Source organism: Eschscholzia californica, unplaced genomic scaffold (assembly GCF_041429995.1).
Source record: "Eschscholzia californica isolate CP2 unplaced genomic scaffold, dmEscCali1.0.p SCAF_5, whole genome shotgun sequence".
Taxonomy (NCBI): Eukaryota; Viridiplantae; Streptophyta; class Magnoliopsida; order Ranunculales; family Papaveraceae; genus Eschscholzia; species Eschscholzia californica.
This window is the reverse complement of record NW_028238472.1, coordinates 7478140-7493092: the sequence shown is the minus strand read 5'-3', so window position 1 is coordinate 7493092 and position 14953 is coordinate 7478140. Positions and strand designations below refer to the sequence as shown.

The 14953-nt window shown below is 34.8% G+C and overlaps 1 protein-coding gene and 1 long non-coding RNA gene across 2 annotated transcripts; one reads left to right on the top strand and one right to left on the bottom strand.

Moving 5' to 3' along the window:
* Positions 1-4211: 4211 nt before the first annotated feature.
* Positions 4212-5746, bottom strand: LOC147536710 (uncharacterized). The gene is made up of 4 exons (XR_015226118.1): positions 5436-5746; positions 4856-4994; positions 4617-4699; positions 4212-4398 (listed from the first exon to the last, which is right to left on the bottom strand). It is a non-coding gene; the product is annotated as an uncharacterized LOC147536710 (long non-coding RNA).
* Positions 5747-8683: 2937 nt separating this feature from the next.
* Positions 8684-11313, top strand: LOC147536709 (uncharacterized). The gene is made up of 3 exons (XM_086644464.1): positions 8684-9392; positions 9854-10770; positions 10870-11313. Exons 1-3 carry the CDS (start codon positions 8882-8884, stop codon positions 11023-11025), a joined length of 1584 nt encoding a protein of 527 aa, XP_086500590.1. The 5' UTR covers positions 8684-8881; the 3' UTR covers positions 11026-11313.
* The last annotated feature ends 3640 nt before the right edge of the window (positions 11314-14953 follow it).

The window sequence follows — 14953 nt, the reverse complement described above, 5'->3', positions numbered from 1 at the left end:
AGAGTAGTTATTTTGGTAAAAATCAACCGAAATAGAAAGATAAACATGCGAAGTTACTGGTTAGTGAAAAATTTGATTTAATGGTATAAAGACATGAGAGAGGAGTGGAGATAATCTGGGGGAATCAGACAAAATCCATGTTGTGTTTTCACAATTAGAACAATTCAAAATGATCCAATTTAACCTACATAATTAGTAGGCAAGACAAAACAAAAACGAATTTCTGTCACACCACAATCTTCTCCCACATTCAAATGTCCATAACCTTGAACTGAACCAAAACAAAAATACACTTCCCTACGGACCAAATTAAAAAAAATCAAAAGAATACAATCTACTTAATATAAAAAGAAGTAGATGATAACCAAATGTAAACTAAAACAAAATATGCTTCTCTAAACACATAGATGGCAACTAAAACAAAATTATAAATATTGAAGATTATTCGAGAAAACTTTTCTACATATAAGAGAATAAGAGATAGAGAAGATGATATTAATCAGTTGAATAAAGAAAGGATTAAACAAAAGAAAGATGATATTATTTGAAAATAACAAAACTTTGTTGGGATAAAAAGAAATATGTATAGTAGTAAATCACGTATATAGTCGTAAAAATGAAAGAGGTTACAAAAGATCCCCTCCCCATTAATTTCTTAACAGCACGATCTTCTCCCATATTTCAGGGTACTCTGTGTAAATGTCTATAATGGCCTTTTAGTTAATTATACAATAGTCATTGTAACCCGTAATTCTTGACATATGAGGGTACTAACATAAATAGGAAGTTATGATAAGGATTACAAAACCAAAAATAAATAACATGGATTGTTTTCTTTTAAGAGAAGTAAAAAAGTAATAAACTACACAAAAATAAACATTGAGGTGTATATAAATAGCATGAATTGTTTTCTGTTAAGAGAAGTAAAAAAGTAGTAAACAACACAAAAATAATATGGAAACACATGTTTCTTTTCAAATACATTCCTCTAACGGTATCTTTACAGTATCCGTTACGAAACCATACAAAAAAAAAGAGTAATAAGAATTCGTATCCCACACTGTCCATTTCTTATTGAGGTTTAGATATGAAATTTGATAATTATACATTTCTTCGAATACTTCGACAGCAAGACTACATTGAAGCGATATATCTTAATGAAATTAGTAAGAAACAAAATTAGTCCTGTAAAACAGTAAATCTAATAAAACTTGAATAGGTTTTAAGTAAGAAGATTAAACAACCAAAGATAATAGTTCAAAAGAGAGAAAGTGGGTGCAGTAGGAAAAAATATAGTTTTGAGCACCTTTTTCTCTAAAAATATGGATGAAATGATTGATTCAAACCTACACCTGTGGAGCAATGGAAGCAATGTTATTTAAACCTGCAAATGAAAATCATAAATCAATTGTCAAAACTAAGAAAAACAGCAGAGAGATTAATGGAAAATGTCAGGTTTAAAACTAAAAAAGATAACTAAAGAATATATTGCAACCGTGGAGCAGAAGTTATTTGTAACTCAAAATATTGAGGGAGAGATTTATATAAGATTTTTGAGTAGTTATTTCAAAAAGTTACTTACTTAATTAGTGGGAGAAGTTAATGAGGCTGGATTTATTCGTGGTTTTAGGTGAGAGAAAAGATTTAGTAGTTTTAGGTGAGAGAAAAATTTGGTAGTTTTGGCTGGATGAGAGAAATTCGTGGTAATGTACGTGGGGTTGGTTTTGGAGGTAAAAAGAGGTTGTTTATAAAAGACATAAATAACCTTAGGGATAGTATTTAATTACTGAAATATGAAAAACTGTATACGTGGTGATATAATGGTCCATTAAATCGTAAAGTACTTGATGAATATCCAACGAATACGAATATCTCAAAGATAAATCTACGGTCATCCCCAAAAAACACCATTGTGCTTTATATAATACTAGATATAACCCGTGCCCGTAGGGCACGGGCTGTTTGGATTTGTTATAAGTCACAAATTTTTTTAGAAATTTATACATCTCATTAGGTCGTTTATCTAATTGGACATAGTAAATCAACAAAAAGTAATTGACACTTGCCGAAAAATAAAATGTTGTCCAGCCATACAAAAAAAATCCAAAAAGCAACATTCTGTCAAAAATAATAATATAAATATAAAACAGTTAAATAACTAAACTTCAAGTACGAATAACACAAAACTGCTTCAAAGTTTCAATGTTAGAAATCATTATCACAAGTCATCAAAAAGAATCAGATCTTAATATATTATGACTCTAATTTTTGGTAGTTGCTTCATTAAAATGGTTAAGTCATACCAAATTACTTCTTTGACAAACAAGAACATCACCTTAATTAACTGTATTCGAGAACCAAACCATGAAGATAAATTATTGTGATATAAGAGGGGTTCTCGAACATAAGCATCAAGTCAGAAACTCATATGTCAATATTAACTTCGGAAGCACATAAATTAAGTAAACGAAAAACTGCCTCAAATTATTTATGTATTAAATCATGTTTAACAACCTCCGTCATTAACTTAATTATAGGCCAACTTGTAATCACCATTACTGATTATAGCCCCAATGTCGTTGGTATTTGGTACTGTAATGTGTGAACCTTCGTCCGATTAAGACCCGTGAAGATGACCCAAAAAAACTATTTTGTTTACATATAATAAGGCATTTAAACTATCAAAACTCAAGCAAGATAAAAAAACAAAGCTACTTCCTCCAAACAAATCAAGAAATAGAGTCTACCACAATAAGTCTCAACACCAACAAATAATTTCTGAAAGTAGAATGTTAATTTGGATAGGGATATTTAGTGTTTGGGTCAAGGATAAGTACCGGCTTTAGTGTTTAGGTCACAAGTTTGTCCGTTATAGGGTCTGGGTCACGGACTAACAGTTGACCTGTTGACTAATGACGATAGCTAACTACCGTCATTAGTCAACATGGTCAATGGTTAGTCCGTGATCCAGACCCTATAGCCGGTACTTATCCTTGACCCAAACACTAAACACGAGTTGATTTGAGTTGTTCCAAGTCCCCTGTGTTGCTGCCATGAAAACCGAGTTAGTCCCTCGAAATTCCAAACTCGAGGGTGCTTCCATGAACGTCCAAGCTACTGCCACCTTCCATGAACCGAGCTCAACTCCTTCCCGTTTCACCGTAAGCATTGGCCGGTCGGCCAAGCTTTTGCCGGTCATCTCTCTCTCTTTCCCTCTTTTCAAGCTCTCTTAAACCCTAACTCTCAAGAACCCTAAAACCCCCCCAACTTCAGAAAATCCTAGCTTTTCTCCCTTTTTCATAATAAAAGGTGGAGATCTGTTCATTTACTCATCCAACAACTTTCGATACAATCGCCATGGATTCAGATCTAAAAAACAAGGTAAAATCAGATCTACAATATTTTATTAAATTAAAACAATCTTATCATCGATTAGGTCGTGTTTGGAAACGAAGTTATCTTCTTCACGGTCTTCCAGGAACTGGAAAATCATCATTCGTTTCCACCATGGCTAAATTCCTCAACTACAATATCTACGATATAGATCTGTCAAATGTTACTGATGATTCTGACCTAATAATGCTTTCTGTTCAAACAACAAATCGATTAGTTATTTTTTTTTTAAAGATTTAGATCGATATTTGAATGAGAAATCAACATCTATAAGTTTATCAGGGATTTTGAATTTCATGGACGAAATTTTCTCTACTTGGCTGAAGAAAGAATCATGGTGATTACTATGAACAACAAAGACCAAATTGATCCATCAATTTTAGTTCCTGGAAGAATTGATGTTCAAAGTTGTTTTCCTTTTTGTGATTTTAATGCATTCAAATTTATTTCCCTCTTTGGAACGGCTCACAACACGCGATTCAGTGTTTGGGTCAAGGATAAGTACCGGTTTTAGGGTCTGGGTCACGGACTAACCATTGACCCGTTGACTAATGGCGCTAGTTAACTACGTCATTAGTCAACGTGGTCAATGGTTAGTCCAGACCCTATAACGGACAAACTTGTGACCTAAACACTAAAGCCGGTACTTATCCTTGACCCAAACGCTAAATATCCCATTTGGATACAGAACCCTACCACAAAATACATTAAGCACTACCAAACAGCTCAATATGTCATTAACTTCTTGACAATTTTATCAACACAAACAAACCAATATGATGGATAAATTAACCAGAACGAAGTTCAGATCCACTACCAAAAGGGAAAAAAAGACCTATGTACCATATGATGGATAAAGTCGGAGACGAAGTTATACCCTTTTTATGCAGTTTAGTTGTAAAATCAACATTACATACATTCCAAGAAGCGACATCCTTGGGTGTGAGTGCTTCATTCATATAATCTCACCAAATAGATTGATGTCTTATACGAACATCAGGGAACCTGAAACAAAGAAAAAAAATTAGATCTCTCACCTTCAAATTCATGTAAATGGAGTATATAATTCATACATAATCAACAAACAGAGAAAAGAAATCATGTAAATGGAGAATACAATTAATTAAAAGAAAACATATTAGAAGAAAACATATCAAATTGAAAATATATGAATCGAAATGATCAAAATACGAAAAAGAAATTGTAAAACCCTGTATCTGTACCGGGAAAATGGAAGAAAGAATTCTTCTTCGGTTGTTTCTAACTGAAGAGGAAGGGTTTGTAAAGTCTTCTCATGGGTCTTGTTCTGCAAAAATCAAGAGAGGGAGAAAAGTATTAATGAAAACCCTAAAAACCCAAATTTATGTCTGTAGCTTACCGTTTTCTTCACTGCGGCCATTTTGCAACCCAATCATAGGGACAAAAAGAAAAATTGAATTGAAGCAGATCTGGTAGAACTTACAGGTGAGTAGTTTTTGAAAAGATGATCAACCCTCAAGTTCAAATCCTTTTCTCTTCTCGGTCATATTCAATGGCCTCCTTCCCTCCGATTAAGACCCAAGTGAAGATGACTACGATTTTCCTTCTAAACTCCAATGGACCTGCCAACATTTTCTCCCCAATTAGAAAATAACCCAAAAAAAACTATTTTGTTTACAAATAAGAAGGCATTTAAACTATCAAAACTCAAGCAAGCTAAAAAACCAAAGGCTACTTCCTCCAAACAAATAAAAAAAATAGAGTCTACCACAATAAGACTCAACATCAACAAATAAATTCTGAAAATAGTATTAGAGAAATCACATTAGAAACCACATCATATTATAAACCACATCGTATTAGAGAAATCACATCACATTAGAAACCACATGATATTATAAACATAAAATCTGTACAAATTTCAGTTTCATAAACCACATCATATTAGATAAATCAATTGGACGCCCCCTTTAGGATCAAACTATGACCTCATGAAATAAAAATTTAGAAGAAACTTCAATTCCAAAAGTCTATGAAAATCCATGAAATAAAAAAAGTCATACCTGAAAGATGGGAGTGGTCAATAATTCTATGAAAACCCCGATTAGGGTTCTTAAAACGCGATTGGGGTTCTCTGAAGGGGGTCCAATTGATGAGAAAGAAAGAGAGAGAGCAATGAAGATAACGATGGTGGAGAAGTGAAACAGTGGGAAGGAAGAAAAAGAAACGGTAGTGATGGTTTCAATCTTTTGGTTTTACAGATTTAATGAGGGGCTACATTGATGAGAAAGCAGAAAGAGCAATGAAGATGGCGATGGTGGAGAGGTGAAACGGTTGACCTGATAATGACCGAATTAAAGAAATAATTAAAGGGGGAGGTGAGATAGGGTATGGTTACACGGTTCCACTTTGTGGGTGATTAAATTTCTTATTTTTAGGGTGGGTAATAGATCAAAGGGTGTGGATCTTCTCAAAATCGCAACCAACGATCGGATTTGTCTTTCGATTTGTCCCAGTCAGCACAAAACATTGTGTTTTGTTATATAGATATATATATATATATATATATATATATATATATATATTTCTATTTTTATTGTTATGTAAGTTTTGATATTTTAGACCGTTTATCGATTTTTTTTAAAAAATAAATAAGTAACAACAACAATAGGAGTTTAATTTCATTTATAATTGGGCCATTGTGTTTGTCACAATATCGAAGTGGCTATTACAGTAGAAAAACCACATTTTTTTTCTATATAATAACTTTGTAGAATGGTTTTCTCGATTACTCTAAAAATTAAGATGAATATCATAGGGATATTTTGACATTCACCCCCACTTTTATATCGATATTAGGACTACACCCTCGTTTTTTTACAAAATTTTGATTTACACCCCCACGTGGACGGAAAACGTTAACTTCTAGTTAAATTTCAGTTGTGCGAATCACACATGTTAATCAGGAAAAAAATGCCCTTATGAATGATTTTGAATTAACCCCCATTTTTATATCGATATTAGGACCACACCCCCGTTTTTTGAAACTTTTGATTCATTCCCCACGTAGAAGGAAAACGTTAATTTCTAGGTAAATGCCAGCCGTGTGAATGACACATGTGAATCAGGATAAAAATGCCCTTATTTACATTTTAATTTCCATCTCAATACCTGTATGAGCCAAAATACGTCACCAGGAGTGCCCCTAGAAATCCATGATTAACGGGCTTACACGGTGACCAAGCCCATGAATTAATGACTAGTGGGTCCGACCCATTTATCTTCGGGTACCTCGAAGATACACGCGAGCGCATCCATCCCTGGATAAAGATGTCAGTCCTCAACTCCTCACCTTCTCAGAGGACCTGCCACCATGTATCCGTTGGGGAGACGTTACATCCATTTAAGATGACAATATCCCGGTATACCCGTTACGGGAGTTACGATCTTCACATTTATGATGTCAACTTATGCGTTACCGCCTTAAAGAGACATCTCATCACTGGTAACGATTAACCCAAGACACTATAATTTGACTGAACCAAGAATGATATGGATCATCTGGTAATTGGCAGACACATCGAGTACAGACTTAACACCATCATCCTGCTTCCGACTAAAACACCCAATCATCTTATCTTCAACTAATACACCTGATACTAGCCTGAGGGATATGGGACTTTATACCATTCACAAAGGTACGGGGTCTTACCAGGTACAAGACCTTACCAAGTATAGGGTTACCTTATGAAGTTCAGGACCTTGAGGAGGCAAGCTATTTCCTCTCTCCTGACAATCACGTGCGGTCAAGGGTTTGCCTACTTTATGAAGGATTCGTCACTTTATTAAGCAAGGGTCCGCTTACTTTATCTCACTAAAGGTCAGACGTTTTACACATCACTCACGTCTGAACAAGGCAAACCTCTCCGGGGTTGTTTCATCCACAAGGCAGACCTCACGAGTATTGTCATAATCTTTCTCCACACAAGTCAGTCTACCTGTAGAGATCGAGCTTCGACCACTATAGGAGCCGTGCCTAAACTCTGACTATTATCCAACCAACGGTAACATTTCAAGGATAATATCCACGCATTCATTATTTCTTTGCAAGCTTACTGACTTGATCGTCGGAGCCCCCTTAGGCCGGCACCATCCCATTGCCCCAGAGATCTTACAGTCACGTGTGTTTTGTCTCTTGCCACAGGTATAAGCCCAACGACGTTGTCGGTGTCTGCAAAAAATATTAACAGGTGAAGGCTCGATTTCCGGTCAACGATCCAGTCTTATTGACTTTTTGACACGCGATTTCGACCTCCACAATACCTTCTTCTTTTTTCTTCCATTAATCAACTTCATCAACCACAGACAACTATTCCGTTCATCGACTGCCACAATCATCATCATCATCTTATCCGACCTACACAACCATTGCCATAATCTGAATCTTCACAAACTTCTTGAACTAATTTTCTTGATAATGAATCTTACAATCTTCATCATCTCCAAGTCAATCATTATCAGCACTACCCAGACAGTAATTTTGCGAAATTTTGTGAAAGGAGGTATCAACAACTTATACATCCTAAAATGCAGTAATCTCATTTCAAAAACACGGACCGACGTATCAACAACTTATACATTCCAAAATGGAGTCATCTGATCTTTTAAAAAACATGGACCAGAATGAGTTTGTTTTGAAATCATGGCGATCTTTGGCTATTGTCACCACCACCACTCATCATCATCATCATATTCTTAATCAACTCTCGAATTTGATTTCTTCTATCAGCTGACTTGTAACTCAATTAACTCTAATCAACCAAAGAAGGCATACAACTTTGGTCACGGACTAAAACTCGTAAGGTTGATGATGGTTGTGTGGATTGGTGGGAGTCGATGAAAGGGAGTGGTTGTCCGTGGTTGATGAAGTCGATTAATAGAATAAAGAAGAAGAATGTATTGAGAAGGAAATTAAAATGTAAATAAGGGCATTTTTGTCTTGAGTCACATGTGTGATTCACATAACTGAAACTAAACTAGAAACTAACGTTTTCAGACCACGTGGGTATAAATCAAAAGTTTTAAAAAAAACGGGAGTGTAGTCCTAATATCAATATAAAAGAGGGAGTCAATGTCAAAATCATGCATAAGGGCATTTTTGTATCGATTCACTTGTGTGATTCGCACAACTGACATTTAACTAGAAGTTAACGTTTTCCGTCCACGTGGAGGTGTAAATCAAAAGTCTTTTAAGAACAGGAGTATAGTCCTAATATTGGTATAAAAGTAGGGGTCAATGTCAAAATTTCCCGATATAATATTGTCACTATAACGCTACGGGCTACGGCTCATTTTCTTTCTAATAAATAAATTATTATTTTTATCGTTTTTTTTTTACAATCTTTTCATGCATGATATTTAAACCTAATCCTGTTTAAAATGATTTTCATTTCCTTTTAAAGTCAATCTCTTCACAGGCCGATAACCACCACCACCAGTAAGTACAACCATGGCTGTGCCACCCAATCAAAACCCACCACCACCGCCTTATATAGAAATTATAGAGGAGATTATGAGAACCTACAGATCATTACCACCAAGACCCACCATTGATGAAGTTGAAGCAGCTTTGGTTATTATCAAAACTGTTAACAATGAAGAACAAATGAAACTTGATGAAATTTCCAATCAACAAAAACCCTCAGATGTTCCTGAAGAACTCTTCTCAATTTTACAACAGATTAAGAAAAACATGGTATATTTTCAAAATCATGAACAGAGAAGAGAAGCTCTTCAATTGGTTGAGATTGATAACGTCTTTAACATGTTCGATGAATTGATTCAAAGAGCTTCTAATTTAGTTTCTGGAGATACCCAAAACAAAAAACTATTTGATTTGACTACCCATGATTCTAAAATTGAAAGTATAATCAAGAGAGAGACTGGTGAAGTTGGACCTTCTTCATTTGTTTCAAAATCTTTGATTAATAGTTCTTCTACAAAAGCTGGTCTGTTTTCAGGTAACCTTGAATTTTCATTTAGAGTTCATTAATATTGGAAAGTGGTTTTGCTTTTGTTCTTTGCTAATATGATTCTATAAGGTTAAAAGTTTTAAGCAATTCACAAGAAAGTTGAAGAAATACACAAGTATAGTTTTGATGATGTTAGTTATCAACTATAATTCCATAATATGTTATAGGACACCGAAATCGACGAATTCCACGTTTATGATTTACATGATGATTTAAATGTGCTAGCCTAATATCAATTAGTATTGTTTGATGTCCATGGGGTATTTCCGTATTTGTTTATTTTGATATCGGTATGAACTATGAAGACCAAATTATGAAAAACTCAATCTTTTGAAACTTGTACGGTTTGTTCTTGACGATTTTGTAATAATTTGTGATTATGAATATGGGTTTGAAGTATTTAAGACCCGTATGAAGTGTAATCGTAGTTTTTGGTATATTATCTATAGGTGAAGCTGATACAGACAAATTGAGTTTATTGATGGTAGCTGGGGTAATTGAGACTTTGGCTAAAACTGGAGCAGTTGTTCTTGATCTTAAAGGCAAATTGATGGACAAGATTGAATGGCTTCCATTATCAATTGAAAAATTATCAGATGTGATCGATTTAGATATATCTGAAAACAGAATTCTCGCTCTTCCTTCCAACATTGGTAGTCTCTTAGCCTTAACGAAGGTCGATATCCACTCTAACCAACTGATAAACCTTCCTGCTTCATTTTGTGATCTTGTGAATATTACTGAACTTGATCTCCATTCGAACCGATTAAAATGTTTGCCAGATGCTTTTGGGAATTTGACTAATCTCACCGATCTGAATCTGAGCTCCAATCAGCTCGATGTTCTTCCCGATTCATTAGGGAGTCTGAAAAATTTGAGGCGGTTGAATGTAGATACAAATGAGCTCCAAGAACTGCCTCACACAATCGGTTCGTGTACTTCACTTGTGGAGGTGAGATTAGATTTCAACAATCTAAAAGCATTACCTGAGGCAATAGGGAAGTTAGAATGGTTAGAGATTCTAACTTTGCATTATAACAGAATTAAAAAGTTGCCATCGACAATGGGTAATCTTTCAAAGTTAAAGGAATTGGATGTTAGTTTCAATGAACTCGAATCTATACCAGATAACCTCTGTTTTGTTACTAGTCTTGTGAAGTTGAATGTTGGAAGAAACTTTGCTGATCTAACTCATCTACCAAAATCAATTGGAAATCTCGAAATGCTTGAGGAATTGGATATAAGTAGCAACCAAATAAGAATCTTGCCTCAGTCTTTCAGGTTCTTGTCAAAGTTGAAGGTTCTTTATGCGGATGAAACGCCATTAGAAATACCACCAAGACAAGTTACTAAAATGGGTGCTCAGGTAATTTAATTTCTGTCTCTTCACCATTTTTAGATCAAACCTAGTTTCTCTTTCAGACACAAAAATCGATTCACTAACCTCTTCTATTTATCATTTCAGGCAGTAGTTCAATATATGACTGATCTAGTAGCAAAGAATGACGTCAAATATGAAGCGCCTGATACTCAATCAAGAGGCTTCTGCTTTTGGTTTCTTTCATGGTTTTGGCCTGGAAGAAGAAACCAAACCAAAGTCACCGAGTCCGTTCCAGTTTGATAGCAGAAGTTTGATAGTGCATGATCGACTCAACATGGAAAAAGTCAAAGCACCCGTTTGTTTCGACAATATCTAAAAGTATCCGGGTAACATCTACAAATCATCAAATACTATTCCCTTTATTATGTAAGTTTGTAAAATATGAATGATCTTTTCAGCTTCATTGTGGGTATGTCCAGAATTAACAAGTTCATTTTCGTTTGTTCTTATCTGTACATACTTTCGGAAAACTATGTATTAGGTCACTATTTCTTGTTCATGCTATATAAAATCTTTGTATTTTTGTAATCTCTTCTACGTCACGAATATATTTGCATACTTCATATGTTTACGAAACTCTTTAACAATTTTTATAAATGACAGACGATTTGACCAGATGAAACCATCACTGTCGTTATGAACGAAGAAATCTGTCACATTCTCCTAAATGAGGTTTTTTTAGTGGATAATGATTGTGTTATTATAACTAGTATTGAATTGTCATATTCGCTTTGATTACCGAATGATGGATGAAATTGTTCTGATTGACTTGTTTGAACTTTATCTTAACTCTTATGGAAGATTCTCGTTGTAATCCTAATTTGATGTCATTCCTTATCTATTAAGAAGTAGGAAATTTAGAAAAGTCAAGATAAAGACTTTCCTAATTTATTTGATTAATCTAAAAAATCAAACCATTACTGAAGACAAGTATACTTACCAGTGGCAATTTACAAAGTGTATTGATGGTTGTTAGAGTATAATGCTGATGGTGTAACTCAGGTGTTAACAGGAAACATAAAAGCAATGAGTGCCTGTATAGTTTTGTAAAGAATCAGCTAAAGAGTGCCTACAGAATTCATAACGGAAATCAAAAAGTTGTTAGAGAGTTGGTTAAAGTTTGTTACTTCCTTTTCTCTTTCTCTTTCTAATTAACTACTATAAATACTTATAATACTTCATTTACTACTGAATGAGATTGCGATTTCTAATTTCCATCAAGGGGGTTCTAATAAATATTGTTGCTGCTTAGTCCAACCCTAAATATCACTTCACTTGACCTTCTGGTTTGGAGGCTAGTATGAGTTAGTGTTGTCCTTAGCAAATCCAATAGTACCTATAGAAGTAGAACTTCCATTTGTAATATACTTTGCATGAACATCTTCACAAGCAAATTTAGATCCAATGGCTTGTTTAAGGCTTCAAGCCCAATGAAGTTTGGCCCACGTACTTCTCTGTCATATGTTGATTAACAAGGAGAAACAGGGACTCTGTGTAATAGGATATATGATATACGTGATGGATCGTGTAGGCGAAGATCCGACAACCAAGAGGAGTCCAAAATATTGGAAGATAAGAGACGGATTGAGATGAAGAGATCCGACGATCAAGATGAGTCCAAGGTATATGAAGATCTAGATATATTAGTTTCATACTTTCATGTATTTAGGATCTCTTATAATTATAATAGATAAACATTATATGCAAACGACTCGTGATGCCACTGTAGGGTTTTGTACGTATCTAATACATACTAATCATCTAACTAGTGTTGTAAGCGGAATCTCAAACATCATATGTTTAACACTAATTAATCAGGATCATATGCATGAACTAATAATGAACTAGAAACTGAAAGAAGAAACCTGGATTCGCTTTCCTACGAACTAGATTCCATTAACTTTATCCCGAAGAAGATGAGAGCTTCATATGTAGCTCCTCTACTTGAGACACCCGAGTTAATAACTTGATCTCCCTTCTTTGTTGTCCGCTAAAACTCCATTGAAGGTTGAGGAGAAGAACTATTCTTCTTTTGACTCCATAGATAGATTGGGAGCTTTTTCTCTAAAATCCTCTTTCTCCAATTAGCTGTATATTTTGAGAGAGATGAAGTTTTCTCCTGAGAAAAATCCAACAACTTTTTATGTTCTCTAATGGCTCTTATATAGAGAAATCCTAACAGGAATCCTATTCCCATAAGATTTCAATAAGAGTCCCAGAAAAAAGTAAACACTCGAATTTCCCTAAAAACCCTTTTAAGGGAAATTAAGGTTTCCCCTTATTTCATGGTGTGGCCGGCCACTTAAGCCCATTATGGGCTTACCATAGTCGGCCCACCCATCTTATATGGTCGGTCCTGACCATTGCCTTACCGGGCTTGGTCAGGACACCCTATAAGTGGGTTTTACCACTTTTCGGGCTTCTCTTTCGAGCCCGATTCTTTCTATCTTTTTGGCACTATAAGATTGGATCATATCCATCTATAGACAAGCTTCCATGAGTCAACTCTCTCCGATCAAGCTACCACTCTTTGGTGTAACCTGTTGTAGGATCTGGTCTATGATAGCCGCGGATTACCGAAGTAATCCGATGATCGTAAGCGGCTTCTAGCTAAGCATTACGACCCCTAATTGAACCAGACTAGATGATCTTCCGGATAAAGTCATCGTTATCCTAACTGACAAATTGTACGCATCGCCATCTTGGTCAAAGGACACTCCTTCGGAAGGACATCTCCTTCAGACCGAAGGACATCTCCTTCAGACCGAAGGACTATATCCTTCAAAGGGTTACAAATTTGTAAGGGTTGTTATGTGTATGTCTGCCATGAGATGGCTACTAAACTCAACTTTTCAACACTTTCTCTAGTTTATATTATTCAAATGTATTTAGGCTCACTGTCATGTAAGAATGTTTATTCCTCGGTTGAAGCGGTGCTCTCGCTTGTCGTATTGATCCCCACTTCTATTGCGTATTACTTTGTGACTCTTGTAGAAGACTTTATGAAGTGCTTATATGAATTCTCTTTTTTATGTGTAATTCAGTTTTGTCAATTCATAAAATGTAGCTGAATATTAAATAGTTTAATTTAGACTGATTTATTATCTCTTTGTCTCTCTTTATATCAAGTTGTAGTGAAAGATTTCATTTCTTGAGAACAATGAAGCATTCCTACTTTGAGAACAATGAAACATTCCAGCTTCAGTCAACAGTTGGTAACCCAAGTGGTTCCAAGGTGTTGACATAAACTCCAGAAATCCCTGGAGGTCCCAGGTTTGAATCCCATAGAAGGTGGAATCTTTGGTTATTTGAATTAGGGTTATTAGGGTGTAAATAAAGTTGAAAAAAAAAAACATTCCAGCTTCTTACTCTGTTTAATATTTGTTGGTTAGATGGAAGAGGTAAGCATAATGCATTTATAAGGAATTGGTAAACCAGTTTAACTAAATACAAAAAGAAATTAAAACATAACACATAACACATCACATGTGACATATTAAACCCCACATCCCATATCTTACAACTTGATAGTAGATGCGAGATCAGACTATTTCTTTCACTTCTTCATCATTTTTAAGTTTTATCGTAACTTGAGCAACCAAAATAAAGTAGTTACTTCGCTTATTGTATTAATTATCACTTGAATAAACCAGTTTGAAATCTTTAGTTTTAAATGGCCACCACTAGGATTGCAACAATGAAATTCCATATAAACGCATTAAATTCGTTAATTTTTAGCAGTTGTCTCGCTTGTCGTATTGATCCCCACTTTTATTGTGTGTTACTTTATGACTCTTGTAGAAAACTTTATGTAATGATTGGTTAAACTCTATTTTTATGTGTATTTCGGTTTCTCAATTCATCAGGTGTAGGTGAATACAAAATGGTTAATTTAGACTGATTTGTTCTCTCTCTGTCTCACTCTCTTTATATCAAGTTGTAGTGAAAGATTTCATTTTTTTGAGAACAAAGAAGCATTCCAACTTTGAGAACAATGAAGCATTCCAACTTCTTACTCCGTTTTATTTTTGTTGGTTAGATGGAAGCGGTTAGCATAATGGATTTATAAGGAATGAGTAAACTAGTTTAATTAAAGACAAAATGAAATTAAAACATAACACATAACACATAGCACATAACACATCATATGTCACATATTAAACCCCAC

Excerpts from the sequence above, each read along its gene's own strand:
- LOC147536709 (XM_086644464.1), top strand. The coding sequence starts at position 8,882 with ATGGCTGTGCCACCCAATCAAAACCCACCACCACCGCCTTATATAGAA. Across the intron at positions 9,393-9,853 it reads AAAAGCTGGTCTGTTTTCAG|GTGAAGCTGATACAGACAAA; the intron begins GTAACCTTGAAT and ends TATTATCTATAG. Across the intron at positions 10,771-10,869 it reads TTACTAAAATGGGTGCTCAG|GCAGTAGTTCAATATATGAC; the intron begins GTAATTTAATTT and ends TTATCATTTCAG.